Raw genomic sequence first — 26496 nt, 5'->3', positions numbered from 1 at the left:
AAAGGCTTGTGCAGGTGTACCAGCAGCAAAAGGAACACTAAGGAAAATGTGGTCCCTCTGTGCTCAGTGGAGCAGAGGACCTGCGAACAGAGAGCACAGAAATAGCTGAGGCACTCAGTGCTGCCTTTACTGGTAGGACTTGCCTTCAGGAATTCGAGGGCCCCAAGATGAGTGGAAAGTCTGGAGAAAGGACAAGTTCCCTCACCAGAGCTGGATCAGGTTAGGGGAACGCTTAAACAAATTACTTAGACAATGCCATGGCACTGGAGGGGATGCACCTATGGATGCTTGGGGAGCAGGCCAATGTCACTGCAATGCCACACTCAATACTCTTTGAAAGGTCATGGGGACCAAGGGAGGTTCCTGAGGACTGGAAGAAAGAAAATGTCACTCCTGTGTTCAAGAAGGGCAAGGAAGAGAACCTGGAGCACTAGAGGCTCATCAGCCTCGCCTCAGTCCCTGGGAACGTGATAGAGCAAATAATCCTGGAAGTCATTTACACATGTATTAAGGACAAGAAGGTGATTGGAAGTAGTCACCATAGATGTACGAAGGGGAAATCATGCTTAATCAACCTCATAGCTTGCTACTATGTGATGTCTTGGCAGAGAAGAGCTGTGGATGTTATTTACCTTGCGTTTAGTAAGGCTTTTGATACTGTCTTCCATAACATCCTCATAGACAAACTAATTAAGCATGTGTTAGATAAGTGGACTGCAAACTAGCTGAATGGCTGTGCTCAAAAAGTTCAGCAGCACATAATCCATCTAGAGGTCAGTCCCTACACCTGGGGGTGTAGCCCAGGGGCCAATATTGGGACCAATACTGTGTAACAACATCTTCATTAGTGACCTGGATAATGGGACCCAGCGCAGCCTCAGCAGGCTTGTAGGCAACACAAAACCAAGAGGAGTGGTTGATACAACTGGATGGCTGTGCTGCCATTCAGAGGGATGTCAACAAGCTGGAGAAATGAGGAGCCGGGCATCTCACGACTGTCAGCAAAGGGAGATGCAAAGTCCCACACCTGGGAAGGAATAACCAGTACAGCCTGGGCCTGCGCAGCTGGAAAGCAGCTCTGCAGAAAAAGACCCGGGAGTCAGTTTTTGGATGCCTTGTGGCACAGGTGGCCAGCAGTATCCGTGGGCTGCCTTAGGAATAGCACTGCCAGCAGATCAAGAGGCCAGTCTTCCCCCTGCCATTCAGCACTGATGAGGCCACACATGGACTGTTGTCCCCTGTTCTGGGCACCCCAGTACGAGGCAGACACAGATGTAATAGACTGAGTCCAGAAAAGGGCCACCAAGACAACTGACTGGAGCATCTGACTTGACTTAAAAGGAGAGGCTGAGAAAGCTGGGCTTGTTCAGCCCTGGGGTGACAAGGTGAAGGGGGAGGCAGTAGAACCAGGCTTTGTCAGTAGTGCTCAGTGCAGTGAAAGGGCAAGAGGCAATAGCCACAAACTGAAATACGTAAATTCCATGTAATATAGGGAAAATCCCCCTTTTGTGTCTCTCTTAACAACTGCAAGGGTGGTCAAACAGGGGACCAGGGGGCCCAGAGAGGTTGAGGAGGCTCCATTGATGGAGAGCGCCAAAATCCTAACTGCACACAATCCTTAGCCAGCTGTTCTAGTTGACCTTGCTTTGAGCAGACGGGTTGGACACTATGATCTCCAGCAGACCCTTCCAACTACAACCAGTCTATGACTTTTTTTATTGGTGTGTTTGTGTAAGTATTACTATTTATACCTGCTCAGCAAAATTCTGTAGCCAAGCTTGGAAATTTTGATGTTTGCCTTGTGTAATTAATTTTGAGAGTTGGACAGGAGTTGCTGCACTCTGAACTGAGGGGAAAAAGCCCATGTCTGGATGACATTGCTGCATGACCTTGGCCCCAGACTGAAGAAAGGACAAGCAGCTTTGAGAAGAGAGGGCATGGTGAACTGCTGTGCATGCTACTGGCCTTTTTATTGCAGATGTGCTCTGTGTGTGTAAACAGCATTGCTTAGGAACATGTTCTGTCTCCTAATTATGAAGGGGGGCTTACATGCTTCTGCCTATATCAGCCCAAAGAGTCCCCCCCCACACCCCTCCAATAGGGAATAAAGGGAGAGAGTAAGTCTGGCTTATTATGGCACTTCTTGCTTTGCTAAAGTGGTTTGAAGACACAGGGTCTTTTTTGTTGCTGGTAACTCCCCATGTTTTCACAGTTCAAAAAAACTGAGCATTTTTTCCAAATGCTACTCTGTGAGAGGATGTTAGTGTTGATAATGCTCAATTTGCTGTATCTTAAGGATTTGTAACATTAGACTGCAGGATTGAGCTCTTGTGGAAACTCTGTTAGATGTACAAGGGAAGGATTACTCTCAAAGACACAGACTACAGGCTCTTTTAACACTGTGAGGGATTAAAACATCTGATCCAGAATACTGGCATGCAGAGAAATGGGCAGCTGCCACATTTTTCTCAGCACTATATGCCTGTGACAATTACATACCCATCCCTCACTATAGCACCAAAACATGAATACAAGCAAGGCATGGCCTGAAACCTATTTATGCATTTAATGTCTCATACCCGAGCCCCAGCTCCCTGGCAGGTAATTCAAAGGCCCCTACCTAAACAGCTGCTAACAGGAAAGTATTTTTGTTGTCGATTAGGCTCACCCCCTACTTTTGTCACCTCAGAGCTCAGTTGAAGACTGCTCTTACCGCAGCTGGCTGATGCTTTAAAAAAAAAAAAACAACAAAAAAACAGACGAATGAGTCCCACAGGTCTCCACTGAAGCCCACCCTCTAGGTCAGCTCCCTGCTCCAGGGGCTGAATGCTGGGATTCAGCTGCGTCGGCTCCTTCAAGGAGCTTGCTCCTGCTCCCCACCCTGCTCCCCTACAATGAAGCTAAACTTACAAAAGGGGGCACAGTTTGGCTTCTCCATTCCCCCTTTCCAGAAATTATCTCTCTACCTCGCTTTCTGAGGAGTGGCCAATAGTTTGTATTTAATGCACTTAAAACAAATCCAAGAAGCCACATGCTGAAGTACATAGCCTCTTAACACCTAAAGTACACTCAGGAGGCCCAAGTTTTGTCTTCAGAGCATGCTTGACAGTGTTTTAGAAAAAGCAGCTGAAATGGGTGTGCTCTGTCTTTCTTCCACCTGAGGTACTATGGCTGTAACAGCCTTGAATAGTATTTCAGAGCCTACCTGAGCTTTAGCCAGGCAGCAGACCTAGACATGACATGCAGTAGATGAACAAAGAGCTTTTAAAATTTATTTTATTTTCCTGCATTTACTGACTGACACAGGCAGAATCCACATGTGCTTTGCAGAAGTGAGGCACCATTCCACATCATCTCTCAGAAGTACGTCAGAGGATCATCTCTGGTTTTGCCAGTCTGAAAACTGACAAGACTGGGACCTTGGTCCTCATGAGGAAGGCCCTGAAACACCCTTAAGTGGACATAGTTGACATCAGAAACTTGGACCTAGAAACCAAAACAGCAGGAAAGTGAGGATCATGGGTGAAGCAGGTTCAAACAAAAGGATGCTCTTACATACTTGCAAGAGTATCTTTGCTCAGGAGCTTAATTTTAGGTATATCTCCATGTTTACTTCAATAGCATTTAATCCAAGTCTGGATAGTAACTGGTGGCAGAAACTGTCTACACCTGTAGAAAACACTGATTAAAACCTTCAGACTCATGTGAACGGAAAATGAGTAGGGCTGCTTGGGTGTGGAAGCACCAGAAGGCACAACAGGAGAAAGGTTTTGATGACATCCTGTTCTGGTCGTCAAGATCCCAGCACATCAGCTCACAGCTTCTTGGGGCACTCAGGGTAGAAGATAAGAGAAAATGAGTAAATCTCAATGACTCAGGGGTGAGGCAAAATGCAGAGATAGTGTCAGCTCCTAGAAAGTACAGAAAGATCTATTCAAAACTGGCACATGGCCCTAAGAAGCAGTGACAACCTGAAAGCCAGGATCCCTTGTCTTCAGAATTACTGCAAACACATCAGTGCCTGAACAGATGACTTGGTGCTTGTGGGAATGAATGTGAGTGCCTGAAATACTTTTTAAAATAAACTCACCTTCCCCTCCAGAAAGACCTCACATAAAGACTTGCCACAAAGTTGTATAATTTTGTACATACAGAGTCAACCACAACAGATGCTAAACTCTCACTATGTGAGGTATACAGTATTACCGGAAAGTTTAATGCCTTAGGCTCTAAGAGGTGTTTATGTGCTTTCTGGTGGCTGCAACACAGCGCTATGTTTGTCTTGGTCTGGATTACATCTCAGCTGTAAGTCTGTTGGTAAAATATTAGTGATGTGGAAAATTCAGGAGTATAAAAGAATAACTCTTGTGACAGAGCTCATTCCACTTAATGCTAAAATGAATAACTGTTTCCTGACACTTGCAAGACTGGGAAAGAAGAGACAAATCACCCGTTTTCAGTGTTATAAATGGATTTCTTCCAAGTTCAATCTTAATTTCCGAGTAGTCTGGTCATGAGGCTACAGCTACATGGACAGCAGACAAGTATTTACATCGCCTAGGTCAGCAACAAGGTGGCACTAAGGGAAGAAATGCAACTGGGCGTGACTTCTGGTTTTACTGCAGTCTTCCTGTAAATTGTTACTCTTCATTTCTTAGTAGTTTGTCCACAAAGTGAAAGCCCATCTCATAGGAGCAAGGGAAGGATAAACATCATTCATGTAAGTAAGACTCAGACTAGCCATATAACAGATAGTCTGTCAATACAACCCCCTGGTGCCCACAGAGCAGAAATAGGTGTTAAGAGTTATTTTAAGGAAGAGCCTGGGAAAGAAGAAGGTTTGGCAGTGTCTGTCCTTCCCTGGATCAACTAAATATGAGAAGCATGGAACAAATGCTCATAACGTAATTCTTCAGAGAGACTATTCCCCAAACCCTACCTGCCAATTTCTTTAATAAAAAGATTCTGACCCTTATCAAGGGAGCATATCCTACCAGGCATACATCTGCACACATGTGGGGTTAAGATACAGCAGTCACATGCAACGTTTTCTTTACTTCCAGAAAGCCAGCCTGCCACTAAGCAATGCTTTCTGGCCTTCACTTGTAAAATACGCCCTGCAATTTCTTATCCATTACTTTGCAGAAAGCTGTTCAAATCCGTGGATAAGGTTTTCTAGTAGAGCATGAATGGCACTACCAGAGGGCTCCAAATTAAGCATTACCCGGTTTTCCTCTGCAACAGAAAGGGGCTTTTGAAAATACAGGAAGAACTAGCAGGCAGAGCATGCCTCTGCAGCACATGACACAGAACCAAAACATCAATACGCATGCTTGCATGCAAAACTAATCAGCCGAGTATGAGATGTTTGCATTAAATTTTTTTTAGAATTAAATTAAATTCACTCTAACTCTCCATCAGATCCTCAGGACGACTTCAAATTCATCATAATAAACACAACTGGAGGACACAGAGGCAACAGGAAAGTGACTTTTCCTTGAAAGGAAGCAGGAGAGCAGAGTTATGACTAGTTTAAATAATTTGAACCAATAAGGCAATCTATAGTCTTTGCGTGAGATGATCCTAAGAAAGTTATCATTCACATCTAAAGAAGCACAGTGCATGTTTTGTAAGTTTTTACATTCCTGTTCTACAATAGTGCCAAACAGAAATTTTAGAAGCATCTGGAGATAGTCTCTAACTCTGTTAGTCATATCAGATGTTTTCTACTACATTTGCTTCTCTTTCTTGCTATAAGTCACTATGCAAGTCACCTATATTAACTACAAAGCACTCACTCCTTATACAAACCTTAATAAAGTAGTTTATCCCAGCAACCACCTGAGTCCTATATACTATGGCTGTAAAGATGTCATATGTCCTGTTTTCCCGGCTCTCAAATTGTGGCTTCACCTGTAAAAAGAAAGGGAAAATGGGTGGCAGGTTCATATTTAGGCTTTTCTTTCACATCTACCACTCTAATTTTCATCCTTTCAAACACACACCCTTAATGAAATAAACGCAAAACCCCCAAAATAATTCAATTTACACCAAGACCTCCAGCCCTCCTTCCTAGCATTGCCTCCAGTATTCTTTAAAATCCTGCTAGAATTAGACTTCCTCATTGATTTCCCCTCACCCTGACAGCTGTCCCACTAAGCTGTCTCCTGCTCAGTATAGAGAAACTGGTACCTGCTGTCCTTTTAATTCTTTGGCAAAGTAGCTAGGTACCAAGCCACCCTCCCTAGCAGGGTACACCCCATGTCAACCACACTGTTATAGAGCGGTGCAAGTCAGCCCCCCTCACCTGGAACACCTATGCCCATGACAGCCTGGGAGGCTGTGGACCCCTGTTATCTCTCACAGCCTCAGAGCTGCACTCTATCTGTTCAATGTTTTTCTTTAAGGACTTGCAATAAACAGAGTATCAAGACAACCACCTTGATCAAGTAGTTCCTGGAAGTTATTCTAGTGCTGGGTGGAAGCCCTGCAGCTAAAACTGTAGTTTAAACTAAATATGCCCTTCAACATCTAGAACCATGTAACATACAAACAACTGTAATAGGTACAATGGTCCAGGACTAAATCTCCAAAACTGGAAGTGTGACCATTAAATTGTGAGTCAGAAATCAACCCCAGACCTGCATAAACATCATCAGTCCTTCACTATGTAGTAGATGCAGGTAATGTAGTTCCAGAAGAAACGATGTGCTGACAGCATTCATAAACACATCTACCTGAGCTGGTATGTACAGCACCCAGTTTAAGCCCTGTGGATCTTAAAACATGCACAGTTCAGATACCTACAGACTTTTCACACATTTAAAAAAAAATTTAAAAATGTTAACAGTTTTTCCTAAAACACAGGAAGTGTAGGGCAAGTTTTAAGTTCAGCAGCAATTACAGTGATGCTGTCCTCTCAGAGATTAAATATTTTTATAATTACTAGGCTGAAAGGGCTGGGGAGGAGCAGGGGAGACAGCTGTCAGCAGCAGTGGAAGTCTGAACAGGTGTCTGAGGCATCATGATTTATGTACTAGTGTTTTACTATAGTTGTTTGTATCTGATGACACAAATTCCCTGCAGAAAGGCAACTGCAGTGAATATAAACCGAAAACTTATTTCTGTCATCTAGAAAGCAAACAATTTTTGCAGCTGGGTAGCAAACCTCTCCTCTGCACTTGGTGCCCATGCCGACGGCCCGACACAGGGCAGAGGCATTCCAAAGTCAGGCAGAGGACCGCAGCGTTGCTCGGCAGCCTGCTCAGGCAGCCCCTGGGAGGAGCCGGCAGCATGTCCATGCCTCTCACCACCCGCCTGTTTCACAAAAATGCACACAATTAATCTGCTTTCTCAGCACATCCACCTACAACTGGCTACCACTCCTATGGCATTCCTTCCTAGCAGGCAGGTCCCAGAAAGTACCCTAGTAATGTCCAGATTAACCATTTCCAGACAGTCAGAAATTATCCAATGCCTTCAATTCATCATATTCAGGCTCCTCGTAATCTCTTACTCTTGCTCTCCTTCCAAGTAGCTTCCACAGGGCTTCTATCCCTGGGAACCAACAGCTATACTTTAAACTCAGGAGCTGCTAACTCTAGCAAACCAGGGAAACTTCAATTTCCAACCCTCTTCCAGCTGGATGGGTTTGAGGGCTCCTAGGATGCTCCTAAGTGGCAGCCTTTGGTACCTGTTATTCCCCTCTCAGAACGAAACAAAACCAGTTCTCCCCAGTTTTACAACCTCCCCCAACCTCTTACCCTTATGTCCCCCATTTGCTATTTACAGACAGAGCCTTCAGTAAGATCAGGCAGGCAGACAGCTCCTTAATCCTCAGATGGAAAAATATAACATTCCTAAGATCTTGCCTAACAGCTCCTTAAACCCAAAACATTCCTCAGTTTTAGGCAATATCCATAAAGAGACTGAATAAATAACATCCCCCAGCTCACTAAGGATGACTACAGACAACGCACAGGTGTAAGTAAATAATTACATAATACCAAGATCACATAGACCTTGGGCATCCCAAGGTCTGCAGATGCTCTTCACAACTTCGCTCAAATCGTATGAATTGCTTCTCTGCTTAGCAGAGCATAAAATCCCACAGAATTGCATCATCAAAGGGTGACACCGTTATCTGGCTGGCAGCAGAGCAGGACTGCCTCTACTTAAGGTCTGTCTCCACAAGAGTATTTTCCTTAGAGAACTACACCAAAGCCTCTGCAGTGGAGTGTGAGCTTTTTCAAAGAAGAAGGACCAGGGAGAGTTCTCTCTCCTGTGCTCAGCACAAGGCAAAAATTTCACTTTGCAAAAAATAGAGCAAAGAATAATTTGTTCTCATTTTCCTGAAGTTACTGAGAATGGAGGAACAACGAAATTAAGATCAGTCCTCTTTGGGAATCAAACAGAAAATCTGTACATCCACATTCCAGATTCCCTGTACTTTAGGAGCATCAGCACAGCCCGAAACACACGTTCACATTATAAAGTGCATGTTCGCTCCGTGACAGTTAAGCACCGTGGTTTCATCTCTGATACACACTGCAGTAGGGTAGGATCTTTAGATCACCCATAACACAGCCTAGCATTAAAAACATAGGTCAGTATCTGGCATGCTACACTGTCCTAGTAGTGTTCAAAGGCGGCCCTTAGGTATTTCACAGGCTCATCAGTCAAACTTCACAGCCCCCAGCTGGCAGGAGACATTGCCCTCCCTGTCTTACATGTGAGGAAATAAGAATTGCAAATACCCAAATGTGCCACAAGTCCTTGCCTAGGATCTATCCTCCATAGGTAAAAAGGGAATTTCTGATCTCTGCAAGCGCTGCTCCTTCAAATACTTGTGCCAACATAGGATGAACAGTGATACTGCTCCTGAGTGATTCAATCTGTGTCCACCAAACAATTCTAGATAAATCCTTTTCTCTCTCTCTTCTGCAGTAAGTTACGTCCCCTCTGAAAACCTGTTATGCCTCCCTCCAACATGTACTCCAGCCCTTCCCCACATACACACGCGCAACTGGCAACACCAGCTGTGACTGACCAATAAAGCCAAACAATAGAAGAAAGCTCAGAGGAGCTGGGGAAGGGCAATGTGTCTACGAAACTCAAAAAATAATGCAGGGTGTGACTGACCACAGCTTTTGCAAAGAAACTGACTTTATCTCAACACAAAAGGGACCAGAGGCTGTTTCATTTAGATAAGCAACTATGTCAGTTGAATGGATCAACTGGTGGTGTAACTCCCCGAGTTCATTAAAAGAATGTGAACACCTCCCTGAGTTAGCCAGACCAGCATGGGGGGAGTGAATACGTGGCTCTGCCCAACACAGAATATAAAAACTAAACAACGAACAAAAGCATTTCAAAGACAACAGTGGGCTTGAGCTGGCTTCAACCCACATACTCCTTCCTGGTGACTAAGGATGCCCAGCATCATGACAGCGAGCATATTATAGAGACCAGTAACGGAGATCACACTGGTACTGTGCTTGAACTGTGTATTGCAATTGCTGTATTTTGTTAAGACTAACTTACATCTGTATTGCGTTACCAGTCTATTTGTATCACTCTGTTAAATCAGAAACCTCATGTAACATCAAGTATCTTCAAGTAAGTGAACTGGATATTAAACATTATACCCTCCACGTGTGGGATATCTAAAAGAACCTGGTCAGAGTGCTGGACTCTGGCATCAGTCTACACCGCCTATTTACAGATCTCTCATGGTGGCTCTCCGCTCGCACAGCACAGCCCACCTTCGGCTGGTTTCATCATTGCCTGGTATTAGCCTGCAAGCTCGCAGGAGATGAGGAATGGTGCCAGTGCAAGCTCTGTCCCCTGTGGCACAGCAGAGGGAGCTGGAGCCCTGCACACACAGGAGTGTGCAGCAGTATCGGCCCCACTACTTCCTATTTTTGTTTCCTCAAGGAGGGGTAAGTTATGCTTTGTGCAGTTGCCAAAGGGGGAAGAGCTCATCTTTCAGAGCTGGGAGGGTGAAGGGAACTGGGTGGGAGGGTGGGAACAGGAGATGGGAGGCACAAAAGGAGCTTTCCCATGCCATGTTGTTCCACTCCTCAGGAAGCACTTTATACTCTTTTAAGAGCTGCTGCACTGCAAGGCATTAGAGGATCTGCAGAGGTGTTGTTCACACAGCTGCTTCCACTACAGGACCGCTGCCTGTAACCAACCACCACGGTAATTGGACTCACTCTGCCTGCCTTGTGCCAAGCTCACCTCGCCCCACTGGCTCAATCAGCAGCCCCTGCATCACAGCTGGGACTCTAGAAAACACTAGATGCCTGCAGAGAACATGCCATTTATCCATAGCCTTGTCCTTTACATATCTTTTTTTAATGCATACTACCATATGATTTGTCCTACCCATGTCCTTCAGTGAGGAATTAATTCTACCAAGTACAATCTTCTGCCTTCAAATACACCACCTTTAATTTCAAACAAGTGACCTCAGTGCTGGCATAATAGAGCTGGTCTTTGAACTACACGCGAACATTAACTGAAGGTAGCCAGTGCTATTGCCCAGCTATGGACAAGGATGAGACAGAGAAGTAGTTTGTCTTGGTCTTGCCAGTACACTGCCTATGCAGTATGCTGAGAAAATACTTACTGGCAATCAAGGAGATTCCCATTTTCAACACTAGCTTCTCCAGTTTAAACACTGGTTCAGTATCACCACCTGTTCTCCCAGCCTTTACACAAGCTTCAGGACTCAGCCCTTTGCACACAGAGAATTCATCTTTAGCGAGGTCACAACTCACCTGGTTAACAATATGCTGGACTTCTGGAGTAGCGGGCTTGGTCTCAGATAAGCCCCCAGGCATCATAGTGGCAGGTAACTTCTCTGAAACGACGGGTGCTTCTGAAGAGGGAAATTTAGCACAGTCTGAGCAGAGTCACCAGGCATCTCTTATATATACTTCTACATGTGTCATGGAATCATATGACCTGTAACATATGGAGCCTACCATTACTGAACTGAAGAAGGAGACAAATGGGGAAAACAGGGGGGAAAAAAAAGCAATGTAAAGCACTGAGAATACTAAATGTAAAAGGCATTTTAAAATCTTAAATGTATGTTAAGTCTCCACATCAATAAGAAAAACAAACAACAGCCTCCAGCCACCCACATCTTAAGACAGTTGGTTTGGGCTGCAACTAGAACCTCTTGCTTCTCCACCCATATGCAGATGACTAGTCTATGCACTTAGGAAATGGATCAGTGTCACACCCAGTATTTCCCAACACCATTCAAGATCAGAAGAAAGCATGCAGTAATTTCCTTAGTGCAGGTCCCTTCAACTTGAAAATTGTATTGTCTCAATATCCTTCCAAGTGGGAAACAGGAGCAGACTGCATTTTACTTTCAGGGACTTCATCTCTCTCTGCCTGACCAGAAAGGTGCTAAGATTCCCACTCAGAACCAGAAGGGAAAAAATTAAATCCTAGGTTCAGGTAAGTATTGCTAATAAGTTATTTCTGCTTGTTCCCCATCAAACCTATGGTTGCATTCAAGCAATCATAATAACAACAGAATATGCAGTATCATTTATATTTTTATTGAAACTCTAGTGCCAGTTTCCTGGCAGACGAAGTATGATCCCCCTCACTACAGTAGTTGTGTGTGCACAACAGCTGTTCTAATTTCAAGGTACTTATATTTGACACGTTGCTGAAATACGTAACATGAAGAATATAGAGTCAGAAGTATTCGTTTTGCAGTTATGCCACAGACACATGACACAGTCATAGCCATGACCATATATGAATGTACAAAGGTCAAAACACATCCAAACTACTGAGGAAAGGCTAGTAACTGTTAGCAGCCCTACCCATTAAGAGAGAACCAACACTTCAAGACCACAGAAAAACTACTCCCCTTTGGTATTCCTGACATCTCCATCTCCACCAAGTGGGAGGAATGTTCTTCCAGAACCACAGAAGTAGCAACAGACCAGACAATTTTTAGTCCCTAGGGGTGGGTACATGGCAGTGGGTGACATGAGAATATGTGCTGCACACAGGCAATGGTCACTTCTGCTACAATCAGCATTAGGGAACTGGCTAGAATCAAGCATGTTCATGACCACAACAACGGTGGCTGTGTAACACAGACCTATCGGTGTCCTAACCAGGCTACTGACCTTCCTCCTCTCAGATAAGAGGTGATGCAACAAACTGTAAACAAGTACTTCATACCTAACTTCAGGGCCTGTTCTTGGTGCAAGGACCAGAGATTGAGGAACTGAGGCTGTAGGGGCCCTAAACTTAACAGTATATAGATCAAGATAAAAGCATGTTACTGATAAAGATATTGCATAATTTCCCAAACTTGAGCAGGAGTGGATGAAAGGCATTTGAAGAAGAAGAGTTGTCCTGAGACAACATCTTTCTGAACAAAGAGAAAAACATTCCCAGTTCTTGTGAATAAAGGGAATGGAGATGTTAAAACTGGAAGTCTGCCACTTTCTCCGAATTCACCACTCCAGATGAGGAGTTCCTCACAGCCCAGTTCATGGAGTTCATGACAATTGAGCTCAATTGAGCTGATGAGCTCAAACTCCATCTTTTGCACAAGACCCTGCTGATTCACTCCAATGCTGATCATCTTCCACCACGTTCCTACCACGCATCTTATTCACACATCAGGACAGATGAGCTCACTAACTGGAAGATCCAGCTCACCTTACAGAGGCCAGAAGCCACAGAGTGCATCCAACAACCATGCAACACCAGTGCTACACCAGGGTATTTTATAAACTTTTCCACTCACCAGGAGGCACCAACTGCCCTGGGAAGGGAAGTTCGTAAGATTCCCAAGACAGCACTACACCTTTGGAGAACATTTCATTCTGATGAGTAAGAAATACATTAAGCACAAATTCTAGGAGGGTTAATTTATAATCTTGGGAACACTGTAGGTGTGAAACTAAAGACGTTAATGTTGTGTGGAAATCATTCATTGGACTCCATACTTCTGGATTTTACAGTTTTTGACTTCAAAGCATAAGAACTTCTCCCCACCCCCAAATGCAAAGAGTTGTGCAGAAGGGAAGGGAAAGAAAATAGGCAGTGGGATTGAGTGCACCCTCAAGTTTGCAGATGGCACCCAATTGAGTGGTGCAGTTGACACGCCTGAGGGACCGGATGCCATCCAGAGGGACCTGGACAAGCTCAAGGAGTGGGCCCATGTGAACCTCATGAGATTCAACATGGCCAAGTGAAGGGTCCTGCACCTGGGGCAGGGCAACCCCCAGTGTCAGTACAGGCTGGGGAATGAAGGGGTTGAGAGCAACCCTGTCGAGAAGGACTTGGGGGTCCTGGTGGATGAAAAGCTGGACATGAGATGGCCATGTGCGCTCACAGCCCAGAAGGCCAACCATATCCTGAGCTGCATCCAAAGTAGAGTGGCCAGCAGGTGGAGGGAGGTGATTCTGCCCCTCTGCTCCGCTCTGGTGAGACCCCACCTGGTAGTCCTGTGTCCAGCTCTGGAGCCCTCAGCACAGGAAAGAGACATGGACCTGTTGGAGCAGGTCCAGAGGAGGGCCCCAAAAATGATCAGAGGGATGGAACCCCTCTCCTATGGGGACAGGCTGAGAGAGTTGGGGTTGTTCAGCCTGGAGCAGAGAGCACTCCAGGGAGACCTTCTTGCAGCCTTCCAGTACTTAAAGGGGGCTTGTAACAAAGATGGGCAGGGCTTGTTGCAATAGGACAAAGGGTAGTTGCGATAGGACAAAGTGTAACGGTTTTAACGTAAAAAAGGGTAGATTTAAACCAGATATAAGGAAGACATTTTTCACAATGAGGGTAGTAAAACACTGGCGCAGGTTGCCCAGAGAGGTGGTAGATGCCCCATCCCTGGAAACATTCAAGGTCAGGTTGGACAGGGCTCTGAGCAACCTGATCTAGTTGAAGATGTCCCTGCTCATTGCAGGGGGGGTGCACTAGATGTCCTTTAAAGGTCCCTTCCAACCCAAACTATTCTATGATTCTATGAAATCAACACCAGTTGTCAGCAAGCTGACACAACAGTTTACAGAAGCCAATCAGTGTGTTTTCCTTCCATGGGAGTGCTAATGGCTGTGCCAAAATCCAGTGATATTTCTGAGATTGGGACACAGTACTCATCCTTCACACATAGTTCATGAAGTCACTTTGGAATGCTGATGTTTCACAGACCTATCAAAGATGATCAGTAGCAACAGACTAACTTAGGCAACCCTCATCTACACCTCTTTCCATGAAGCTTTGGGTGTAGTGAAACAACATTTGGAATATTACCTTGAAAAGAACAGCTGTCCCCATTCCATCTCTTGCACAACATCAACAAGCTAGCGAGTGGCTCCACTTTAGTATCTGAGACATGTTTGATATTACATACCATTCCAGCCTACGCCTACCCATTTGCACAGATGGCAATTTCTCTTCACAGAACTGTACTGCTGTTACCTTGGAGAATCTGTGCTGGGAGACCAGCACTAGTATTCTTTACAGTTTTAAAGCTGAGTAACATCTTTCACCTATGTACCAATAATGAAGAAACAAATCTTTACAGCTTGCAGGCCACTACTCTCTGGTCCTGTATAACCAATTTTAAGAAGCAAAAGATATAGTCAATAACACCACCAGCAGAGTAACAAAACAAAGCAAACAAGCTAACAAACAAAAAAAACAAAACCCAAGGTTATATATTTGAGTTATTTTTAAACCAGAAATTAAGCCACATCTGTAGAAATTGTGAAAGTTAAGTCAGTAGGTCAGTCTTCTGGTTTTGCAGTGACAAGACACCATAATTGTGACTGGATGAAATGACAGATAGTCTGCCCCATTTTAAGAGCTGCTAAAGGAAAGCAGTCCTTCATCTACCAACTGAAGATCTATTTGTCATCATCACAGTAACAACAGTCTCGACTTTCAACATGCTGGTCTGCAAAAAAGGTTTCCCCTCCTGCTACTCACTCTGATTTAAAAAGATTTCTGACATTGCACATCAACTAGGATTAACAGAAACCTGAACTTCAGCAGCACAAAGTTACTATATTCCCGCCTATGCTACCAGTAAAGAGCCTCTTCCCCTCAGTCTGCTTCAAAACAACCAAATTCTATCCTTAAAAAAATTCTGTAAAGAGATTACCTATTTCATCAGCCTTGAGCATCTTACATGCTGCGGAAGACTAAGCGCACCGAGTGCCAGAAGAAACACACCTCTATTTCACAGAAAGAAATACAGAAGCACCCGCTTGAGACGACTTTCCAAGCAAGCGGGATCTGCCCACCTATATTCACCATTTCCAAGCAATTGGAAAAGCCCGCCCAGTAGAGGGGGCAAGCCACCTGCAGGAGATCTAGGCTCTGGGCAGGGGCATCAGTTGTACTTTCTGTTCAAGTGCCTTTACCTGCAGAGATAAAAGTCAGAACCAGGAAAAGGATGAAATCCTGGTATTTGTGGGGTCCGTTATTTGATTCACATAGGACATCAAGCAGCCCAGTTATTTTGTGGCTACCTTGATGGTACAGTCGAAGCAGGATTCAACCACAGCCTGAGCATGATCCTAAAATGGACAGGGGTCACTAGGCACAGAGATTTTACCTGCCTTTGTTTAGTACACTCCACAGCTCATACCAATGCCATTTGCCTGCCACCACAAAACATCCCACTTCACAGGCAGATCTTAAGTACTCAAAAAATAGCAAAGACATTTTCTCCTTCCCCATGCCCCAAACCATGGCATGCAATTCCAGTTACTCACCTTAATGTTCCATTAAGTTCAACAGCAAGATTCAAGCAGCCTCTGATCCATGTGCTTTGCCATGTACTGTAAGAGATATCCCTCTGTGCTCACAGCAAACTAAACAGAGTAATTCAACTTCTTAGTACAACCCTCTTGTATACAAGCTGCAAACACCTAAAGAAGTGATGTTTGGGACTTAGAAGTCTTCTTACAGTGTCAGAAGTTTTTCATATACAGGTTTGTATAGACCTACTTGTTTGGCCTTGGATGCAAATGAGAAATTGTGCTATGTTGGGGTTTGGGTGGTTTTGGTTTGGTTTTTTGTTTTTTTGTTTTTTTGGGTTTTTTTTATATAGTTTTCTCGTAAAGTAGCTAAGCTGGGCTACCGAAAAAAAAAAAAAAAAACCTGCATATGTATCACATCCATTTCACAGTTCATTTTTCACACCATCTGCTTAAATGAAGAAGTTTTCCCACAACAGTCAAGCAAACATCTGGATGGATAGAGGAGGACAGTGATTAATTCTCATTACAATCTCTAGTTTCTACAGAAATGCAATACAAGCTTAAATTTCAAGAGTATTGATGCCAACTCTGTACATGCTGACAGAAGTTTCTATCATAAACCTGGCTTAAAAGGGTGAATTTGTCTCCACAGTTGTAGAATCAGGCCCTGAAGAGAACAAAGATTTTAGACACCTATTTACAGGTCAGTATTAGAGTACCAACTTTGAAATCAAAATTAACTGTTCTCAACATCTGGCTAGTGGACCATCTCCTGTGGAAATTAGGTTACTGGCAACTCAGCCCACAGTTCTGAGCAGTATTTGAATTCCACTTTAAGGATAAACAATTATAAGAATTTAATAGTTGAAGAACAAACATGTTTTCTGCTTTCAGACTTGCATAAAAACAATGAGAATACTTCAGAGTGAGACGAGCGCTCCAACTGGAGTAAAGTTCTGCTTAGAGCAGTTGCAGTACCTTGGAAAAAAAAAGGAAAAAAATGAAGTTTGAACATTAGGATTTACATCCTCAAAGACTTCAAATATATTTCTGCCTCGTTCTCAAAGAAAAGTGAGACTAAATGACTCTGCTGTCTAAAAATAAAGGCCACCAAGTAGTTCGAGACTCTACTGGACAAACAACTATAGACCAGATGATGCTGCACAGATTCATGCCATCTTTCAGTAACACAGGTACGTTCCTCCATTTACTTTCCACCCCCTATATGCACAGCATTGAAGAACGTGAGAGGATATAGTCATTTCAGTGCTGTAACTGAAAGTGTTTGCAAGATGGGCAACCTGTATTTTTAAGGTTCTGTTCAAGTTCAATGGTTCTTAAAAGACTTATTACTAGGTAATAAAAACAGCTGGCAACCAAGCAGACCTTGTCATTTGACTGTCAGCCAATTAGAGTTATTAAAAAGTAACGGTACAGATACAGCAATTCTGCTTTCCTCATATTTATCTGCTTTTAAATGTGTTACTGCAGGGGTGTTGCATTTAAAGCTTTCTAAATACAACACTACAGCCAGATTCAACAAGATCAGGTATGCACAGCTATTTTCTCAGTTCAAATGCAATTCACCTACAGAATTAATTTTAAAGGTTCAGAAGGAATGACGAAATGGGGTCACTGTATAGTTAACTGTCTCATTCCCAAATAAAACATATCTTCACCTCCAACCCAAAGTGGTTTTAATCGACACCACCTTCCCTATTTAAAGAAAAAAATCCAGAACTTGGTAACACAGACCAAAGGGCAATATGCAACAGATGCTGCTTGTCAGCATTGTGGGAACAATGTCAAACCTGTATCCACACACAACTCTGAACCAATGCTAGTTTTAGTGTTGAGTAGTTCAGAACCATGCTGGTAGCTTCTTACTTTCAGGGATGCTGAACTTACACTTGCTGATCATTCTGCAATTTTTACTTCCTTTCAGATTTTAGTAGATTATTTGCACAAACACACCACATTCACCAATAGTTTAACAAGCACCAGTTCAGGGAGAGTCCTGTCCTCCCTGCTCAGAGCTGGTTTCTACTGTTTCTTCCCCTCAGGGATTGCTAAAGCTGTAGAAGTTCAAGAAAGATGCCAGTTTCACATTCCATTTGAAAATTATTTTAATACTATAAAACTCATTTGTTCACATATTTTGTACAAAAGATGAGTTGTTTTCTCTTAATTACAGAAGAATCATTTCAACCTTGAGATTTAAACTAAATAGGTCCAAAACAAAACAAGACTGGGTTCTACTGGTTCTGGAGGGTCCCAATACAGCTCACCCAAGGTCTCTTTCCAGTTTGGCTTTCATGGTTATGGACCATCTTGAGGGAAATACTCCCCATCATTGACTCTTCGGAGGCTTGTAGTGAATTCGGCAACGCTCATTAAATACCTGAGACACCAAAACAGAAGAGAAAAAGCAAATCAGCCCTCATCCAGGAGATGATCAGAACTTCAGAGCTAGTTCAGGCAACTATCTCTTCATGTAGCACCCATCTCAAGCTTCCCAGCCCTGCTGTACCAATAAATGGTACTTACCAAGGCATCTGTCTCCATTCACCTTCTCTCCTGGCTTTAGTGAATCCAAAGTTTGCAGCCTGGTGCTGGGGCACTGCAACAGCACTAAAAGTGTTGTCCCTCAGATAAGGGCAGGCTTGTAATCCTGGTAGTCTGTTATCCTCAAAGATGATGATGCCTTTTGTTTGTTTGTTTTAATAGGAAGAGAAGTTATCAGTGGAAGGCTCCTGACCAGCTGCATTCTGTTAAGTTCAATGTGGCATTCAAATTTGGAAACTGTATTCTTCTCTTTCCTGAGCAAACTCATTTTACAGGTGCAAAGAGGTGCAAAGGCTCTTGGAAGCCACGTTCACACTTTTAGCTATCTGACTGCCGGTGCTGATGCTAAGGGCATCTATTGCAAAGGGCACACTACCCTAGCCTCACTCACCTCTGGCACCTTCTCTGGGTAAAATTTAGCATACAGAACTAGACACTGAAGATCATGTTAATTTAGCTTGAACTGCAGGCCTTGTCAAGCAGACTGCTTACCCTAAGGAGGGCCAATAAATGTAACTATTTAGAGTAAGGCAGTCTGAATCAAAACCACAACACATAGGCTCATGCCAAAGTTACAGGTGCTCTTTACAAGCGATTTAGTTATTTATAGTTTTGGCTCCAAACTTTGCCCGGCACACGTCCTGAAAAGCACCACGAGCACCACCTAGCACCAAGCTGAGGCACTGGCGATTATTCATTCCCCCACCAGCACTCCTGCAAGAGCACATTTTCCCAAGCTGTCCAGAGGCTTTTCAGATCCACATGCCTGTGACCTTCAGGATGTCAGGTTTCATGAACTCTCCCATAGGCTTCACATGCAAAGTGAGTGGTCTTGTAATTTGAGGGAAGTTATCCGTCACTTTTATATAAATATGTTATTTTAAACTGTATCTTCCTAGAATCTTCTACTTCTACAGCTGATCTCCTTATTTGGAGTTCAAAACCCAGAGCAAATTCAGCAAAAGTGAAGTTTGCAGCATGCATTAGTTTTAGCATTGATTCTTAACAATTTTTGAGTAATTTTCAACTTATTTTCAGAATTAATTTACTGTAACAAACAGACACGTCTTAGAAACTGTTTCATATTGCAGAAAACAAAAGTTGTGACATAGTTTCTTTCACACACACACAGATAGCCTGTCCCCACTACATTACCACATGCAATGGACATCTCTGGAAGAGTTAAGAGTATGTAAAGGTCTGAGATCAGGTAAGTGATGGAAGGAAACTGTAGAAATTAAAAGCCACAAAGGTTCCCATTCAGAAGCATTTTAATACTTAGTAAATTGCACCATCTTTGTCTGTTGTCTGTCAAAGATATTTTAAGGGCATATATGTCTTAAAGGGTACTGGAAACACACTCTAAAACACTGTAAGGGTCTCTTGCATCAAAACACACATCAAAAAAATCACAGCTTCCAGCTTGCCATCATGCAAACTTTTAAAGCATCTTTAACAGTACCTCTGTGTCCTACGGAAGGAAGATCAATACTGCAATCTTACTAACACTGCCTCCTGCTGTTAGGATCACTGACCCACAAATCTCAGTGTGTTACTCAGGCCAGCCAACTCCATTGGACTACCTGTGGAGTGCTGTTCTCATTTTTCAGACAGGAAAAACAGTGCCTGAGAAATCTTAACATTCATGTTACTATGCAGAAGTTTGATTTTGCTGTCTTTTACGTATTAATACAAAGCACTTTAACAATAAACACCAGTGTGGAGGTGCTGTACAGAGACTAATGCAAGTGTCTTTGTTTTGGAAGTCAATTCCTTGTTTGGTACCGGCCAAACAGAATTCCGCCGCATGCATTTCTATAAAGCAGCATCTTCCTGTATGCCACTATTGCTACAGCTACCCAGAGTAAGTGTTTGAAAATAACTTTCTGTTTCCTAATCAGATTTTTCCAATGAGTTTTTAGTTCATTAGGGCTAATGTAAATACGTAAGTGTACTTTCCAACTAAAAGTCTGCAACAGTAAAAAAAGAGTGGAGGTCTTCACCTGGAAACCAACAAGCACTTCCACGTAACAAATTGCGTTCGGTCCACAACTATGACCAGGATAATTCCTTCAGCAATATATTTTTACTGGCAGCCAAATGAGACGTTTATGCCTATATTCAGACAAAGACAATAGCAGAGCTGGAGATAAACCCCAGAAATACTTTTCTCTTCAAGCCCTACTTTAAACACTAGCAGGCTAAGATATCCCTGCACCATGCATACCTCACTATTTATAAATTAAATGTTCTCCATCTTCAGGAAAAAATTGTCACTGGCAAAACCTTAACACAGCTACAGGAAATCACTGGCATCAGCGCTAACTTCGGTGCCAACTCTGGGCTTCAGAATGGAGATAGTGTGGGGCATGTCTTCCCCCTACCCCTTTTAAATAAAACTGACAGCAGAGTTGCCATAAAATGTTTGCCACTGGTAGCCCACAGCATGTTGTTAAGGCTGTGCTGTTGCTTAGTCATCTGAGCTGGCTTTAAATTAATTAAGCTTAGGGGCATGATTAGCTTTTTCAAGACAGTACAGAGGCAGTACTGACAGCAAAGCATACCTGGAAAACCATGTTGATGCTTATCTATCTAATCAGTCTGCATTGAGCTGTATTGTGGTGACCAGATCTCCGAGAATACACAAGCTGTATGGCATTTATGCTGATGCAATCTAGAGGACTAAAATCCTGAAGCAGCGATTAAAAAGGGAGCTGCAGCTAGTACTAGCTATTTGCAAAAATCTTTTTTGCATTTAGAGACGAAAGAGGTTCTCCATACACTCTTGAAAGCTCTGAAAAGCTACAACAAATGAGAAAAGGATGCTAGACGTGAAAAGCTGCAGCGACAGAATACAGTCATCTCAGAATTTAAGCTTAGTGTTAAGGTCACTTTATAAGAAGACAATGTCTGGGGCCATCAATCCAGAGGGTGATCTGCCCCTTCTGTTGACATGGGGGAGCAATGGCAAGCCTGCCCTTTGCACCAGGGAGCATCAGCCTGGGCCTGCAGAAGCTCCATCAGGAAAAAGTTCAACTTCTACAGTCCCACCCTCCTCTGGCCTCTGCTCAGAAGGGTGATCAGCACCAAACACAGCCAAATTTGAAAGACTCATGTGTCTGACACTGTTAGAGGCCCAGCAAAGCTTTTCAGACAGGCCACCAGAGAGAATTCTACAAAGTCCTTGCCACTGGGCAAGGCAGAGAAAGGGATTTACACAGGGAGTACTCTTGCAGTCCTTCCTCCCTCCTAAATCAGATGCTTTTCTTTCCTTTGTGGTGCAACTGAAAAAGCTTTGATCTCTGTATCCAGAACCGGGAAGTGACTGACCTGAAATATTTCTCCTACCACTGCCCTCAGCTATTCCTAATTAGCCTGCCTCATACGGCACCAGTCCCACACTACCAGTGCAGGACTGTCTGTTGGGACAGAACATCATCACTATTTTAAATGACTGAGTACCTTCCAGCTTCTGTCGTTTACCACTTCTTCAACATTCAGCTCCGACTGCATCAATTTCAACTGCAGAAAATAACAGATAAAGAGGTTATTGTCAAACAGGCCTCCCTGCAGCCTTCAGTGCTTACTACCATTGCAACTGTCTGGATTACAACCCCAGTAACAGGTGTGTGTCCCCTGCGACAATGCAAGCTGAAGGGCATGATGCGTAATCATCCTGAAAACCAGTCCTTTCATTCAGCCAATATTCGGGGCAGACTGAGGTCTGCAAGGGCACAGTGAAGGCAGACTCATAATGCAAGCCTGGCAGAAGTAGCTCCTGGTTACTAATGCTCCATTCTTAAATATTGCCCATCAAGATTTGCTAGCAATTAACGTCAATGGCTTCACAGAGCCAAAAATAACTACACCTAATTCAAGCACTCAGCACAAGGAAAGTCCATTAGCTCTGCAGCTTTGAGTTATCATTCTTCCACACATGCATTAGTGGAGTCATATAGGGACCTGGCAGTAAAGCTAGGACTGAACACAGATCTCAAATTCTGGATTTAGAATTAAGATCAAAAGGAGATCCTCTCCACCTCCTTTGCCATCTACTATGTGCACTGACCAAAAAAGATCTGTCTACAAGAACAGATCACATATGTTCATGCTATCTGAACCAGTTAATATGTTATGTGATCACAGTAGGACAAATCAGGTTTACACAGACACAAAAGATCTGGCAAGAACTACCACAATATGCAGTTCTTGAGCACTCATTTTTACCTACATTTAGGATGTATTTTTGTTGGAGTCTTTAACACAACAGATTCAGAATCAGAGTTTATCCATTTTAAATAAAAGGTTCCAATTAGAGAGTTGGTGAACAGGTGCAAGCCAAGACAGCAATCCCATCAAAAACCCTCCAGGTAAGATGTCCAGACACAGCTAATACAGATGTTGGATGGACTTTTAGCAGGACTTCAAACCATCTGAAATAACAATCCAGCATCCACAGAATGACTAGATGACCAGGATTAGTCTCTATAAAATAACCACTCAGAAGATCTCTAGCAGTTCAAAGAAAGGTTCTTCTGCTGGAGGATGTGAATATGTTTATGGTCATCTGGACTGTCACATGAATTGCCTTTGACACCAAGCCTAAGCAAAACTACTATTTTAGCCTTTTCCTTAAGGGCTGCAGACCTGAACAGCAATAGAGGGTCAGTCAACATGGCTATACAGGGGATTTTGTTGTTGTATTTTTTAAAACACACTCTGACGTTTTAGCAAATGTTACTATTTTGTTTGATAAAGCTAATAATCATTATGCTGTATGTTTTGGATTCCCAGAATTTATTTGGTTGGATATTTTATGACACTTCATTCAAGTAAACTAAGACAACAACAAATTAATACAATAATCAAATGATGTTTTAATGTAAGTGGATTAAAACAATTGGCTGCTAGACTGACACTACTCCAAGTTTTCTTATTCAATGACCCAGAAGTAATAATTTTGTATAAAGTCTTCCAATTTGCACCATTAGCAGGATGAGAGAAACACAAGTAACAGGAGAAAACTGATCTGTATTGCAACCCAGTGAATATACATTTGAAATGTATAATCTTAAACACAGGATGTGTTCTGCCAAGATAGCTTATTTGAGTTGTAGAAAAAACACAACTCTCACAGAGAGCCAAAAAAGAAGAAAAAAGCGGGGGGCGGCTGTATCTCATGAAGTACAAGTGCAAATTTGAGGTCATCTCATCAAAAGATTTCTGGGATGTTTCCAAATCATTGATTGCTTTTAATATTTGCAATCACCTCCAATTATTAAACATTATGATTGTAATCCTCCTAGTGATTTCAGTGATATATTTTGGGCTCCATAACTAAATGATTTAAAGAGTTGGCTCTGCAAACAAAATTTGTAGACAATACTAAGCTACCATTCTAGTTTCGCAAACTAATATGGATGCTTGTTAAAAATTCCGTAAGTGAGTCTTTAAGAATAAAACCACTCACCTGCCACCTGGTTCTTTAAATCTGAGCTCACAACAGAGCACTTCTTTGAAAAGCACATGAACAAACAGTTCACTCAACGCCTGGGAAAAATCAGATGCTTGAGTTCAAATCACCTCCTCAGGAAGCCCTTCAAACTACAACTGGATCATCATTCAACTGCTCTTTGAAACAGGGACTACAACAGGCTCCTCTTGGAACTATGGAGGCAAGTGGATTTTGAGGAAGTTCAGCACCACAAAAGCAAAATTTCAAGATGGATCTCTTCAAGTCTTACAGTATTGCAGCAGAGAAAGCCACACCCAGGATGTAGGGCCATACATATATATAAGTGGGTTGTCTGGCTGTTATAAGAAGAACTCACCGTTACATTGGAAACTTAAAGGCACCGGTTTAGAAACCCTGGTTAAGACAGTCCTCAGCAGAGGAAGACTCATTAAACTGCTGAGCACAACAGACACACCTAGCCAGTGTATGCAAAAAAAGCAATAAGCAGCAGTCTTATTTGGTATGTGCTGCAGCATATGGTGTGTAAAAAAATGGAAAGTGAACATGAGCCATACGGAGCAGGTCTAGGAAGAGAAGACAATGGAACAGTTCACATCCCTGCTAATCTGCACTCCTAGAGCTACACATGCAGTATCCCTTTCCCCCACAAAGGGGGCCCTGGAATGGGGGCAAGAACTTCAGTGGGGTTCCCTTCTCCACTTCTGATACCCCATTTAGATCACCTCTGTCCACCCCTGGTGAAGTACACTTTCCATCCAGAGGCCAGAAGGTTGAGAGGGCATTTGCACATTAAAATTCCTTATGCAAACCCAGAAGTCTTACACCATTGCAAGGTACTCAAAAAATTAACCCAAGAAAACCAACTTCTTTGTTGTTTAGTACAAGTGGAATTCAAGTTTGCCTAGCAGCTCCTCGTAGAAGACAGGAACTCCAATTAACACACAGAGTAAGAACAATGCGACTCAGGGTAATGATGAAAAGGGACAGCTTTAAGGCTGCGTAATTGTGTGGTGCAAGAGAGATACACAACAGTCACGTTCCATTATCTTCTGGTCTTTGCATCTTGGCACCCATACTTGCCGTTCGCAGACATACGAGTTTTACAAGACCTCAAAAAGGCAAAACGAACCTTCAGGCATTTTGAAAGGACTAAGCAAGCCCCAGGTAAGTTCTATGCGAAGTGGTGTTGGTCAGTGAAGGTTAGAGACCACGATGGGGAAGTACACATTTTTCTATGGCATTTGTGTAACAGGATCTCAGACAATGCTCCACTTGCAGGATAACAGCAGCTCTGTCTTGAGGGCTAGGGGAAATGGTTCTCACAAACACAGCCAACAGGAACCTCGGAGTTCCTGAGTGTGAGTCTGAGTGCCTGAGTCAGGATCCACTTCAGGTTCTCTCCAGCACACTGGTCTTTCTGTTTGGGAAAAATACCCTCTTCTTCCTCCCTGAGTGATCTCTAAAAAGCTCCAACACTCACCTTTGTCTGCTCTTTCCTGAGTTGTTTTAATAATGCTACGTCATCCTGGGCCTTTTCCCTCTCTTCTCTGAGAGTTTTCACTACACTGGAAGTTTGAGCAATGCAGTTTTTGATGATTCTCTCTCTGCTGGTGTGAGCATCCATCAGCTAAGTGGGCAGAGAAAGAAAGTCACAACTCAACCGAGAATAAAAACATCCAAGTTACAAGTTGAAACAGAGACTTTCTGAAGTCAAGGTATTGCTATAGAAATCCCTTTTACTCTATAATCCATGTGTTGGAATTGACACTGCTTTGAGCAGCAGCCATCAACTTGATCAAAAGTCAAAAATACACATGAGCAGAAGTCCTGCCAAAGTAGCACCCACTTTTAAAAGAAAGAAGCGGACTGGGCAAACACCACCCACTGAAGCCTGAAGTGCACCTCGAAGGATCGGTATTGCAGAACAAGTAAGCTCCCCACATGGTTTTAAACTGAAGTAGGTGTTACATGCCCATGGGTTAGATGTGTATAGAATTTGAGCGTGCCAGTTACGGATACATAAAGCACAATATATCAAGGCAGTGGTTTCTTTAGAAACTGAGAATGCCTTACTGGCCACTGCATATAATAAAACATAAGGAAGTGAGTCGAAAGTCAAAGGAGTGCACACTCACAGACTGGTACAGCTCTTTACACGTCTGGCCGGCATCAATTTTCCCCACAAAGGAAGCTGTTGGAATTGTAGTGTTTAATTCGTGGACGATTCTATCATCGATCGTCCTCATCACCCTGAGCAACTCCTGTATTAAAAAAAAAAAAAAAAAAGTTTTGCTTATATGTCTGAGAAAAGCCTACCACAAAAAAACTTGCGTGATTAACTCTTTTAATAGCAAACTAAGTAGACTGCTTACAAACAGCAAAAAAACCCGCACCAAACGAACATTATGCGCATGCAACAGTATGTGGTGCAAACCAACTAGTTCCTCAGCAGCAAAGGCCAGAGCGGGGGCGAGAACTAGTCAGTGCGGAGTGACCAACAACCCCCAGACCCCCCCCAACACTGCCCGTCCCAGCAAGCCGGGCCCTGCCCGCCCTGGTTCCTTCAGGAAACCCGCCCGCGCTACCGACAGGCCGGAGAGCAGCTGCACGAGGCCCCATTCCCGCCCGTTAACGTTTCCAGGCGGGAAACCGGGCACAACCTGCACCAAAAAGGGCAAACTTCGAATAAAAAAA

General features: G+C 43.3%; 2 protein-coding genes across 2 annotated transcripts; both read right to left on the bottom strand.

The window, feature by feature from the left end:
• Window positions 1-3357: 3357 nt before the first annotated feature.
• On the bottom strand, window positions 3358-10850 carry CSTA (cystatin A (stefin A)). The gene is made up of 3 exons (XM_010282456.1): window positions 10785-10850; window positions 5812-5913; window positions 3358-3486 (listed from the first exon to the last, which is right to left on the bottom strand). The coding sequence occupies exons 1-3, from the start codon at window positions 10848-10850 to the stop codon at window positions 3358-3360; spliced, it is 297 nt and encodes a 98-aa protein (XP_010280758.1).
• Window positions 10851-17869: 7019 nt separating this feature from the next.
• CCDC58 (coiled-coil domain containing 58) lies at window positions 17870-26063 on the bottom strand (the record flags this gene model as incomplete). Its single annotated transcript, XM_010282458.1, has 4 exons — window positions 17870-18162; window positions 21789-21848; window positions 25283-25429; window positions 25938-26063. Coding segments are annotated over 4 exons (384 nt in total), but the record flags the coding sequence as incomplete, so codon positions are not given.
• Between the last annotated feature and the right edge of the window lie 433 nt (window positions 26064-26496).

This window comes from Phaethon lepturus, unplaced genomic scaffold (assembly GCF_000687285.1).
Source record: "Phaethon lepturus isolate BGI_N335 unplaced genomic scaffold, ASM68728v1 scaffold22122, whole genome shotgun sequence".
Lineage (NCBI taxonomy): Eukaryota > Metazoa > Chordata > Aves > Phaethontiformes > Phaethontidae > Phaethon > Phaethon lepturus.
Note: the sequence above shows the minus strand (reverse complement) of the source record. Positions and strands in the feature narration are given on the sequence as shown.

Excerpts from the sequence above, each read along its gene's own strand:
- CSTA (XM_010282456.1), bottom strand. The coding sequence starts at position 10,850 with ATGATGCCTGGGGGCTTATCTGAGACCAAGCCCGCTACTCCAGAAGTC. Across the intron at positions 5,914-10,784 it reads TCCAGCATATTGTTAACCAG|GTGAAGCCACAATTTGAGAG; the intron begins GTGAGTTGTGAC and ends TTCTTTTTACAG. Across the intron at positions 3,487-5,811 it reads GGATAAACTACTTTATTAAG|GTCCAAGTTTCTGATGTCAA; the intron begins GTTTGTATAAGG and ends TTTGGTTTCTAG.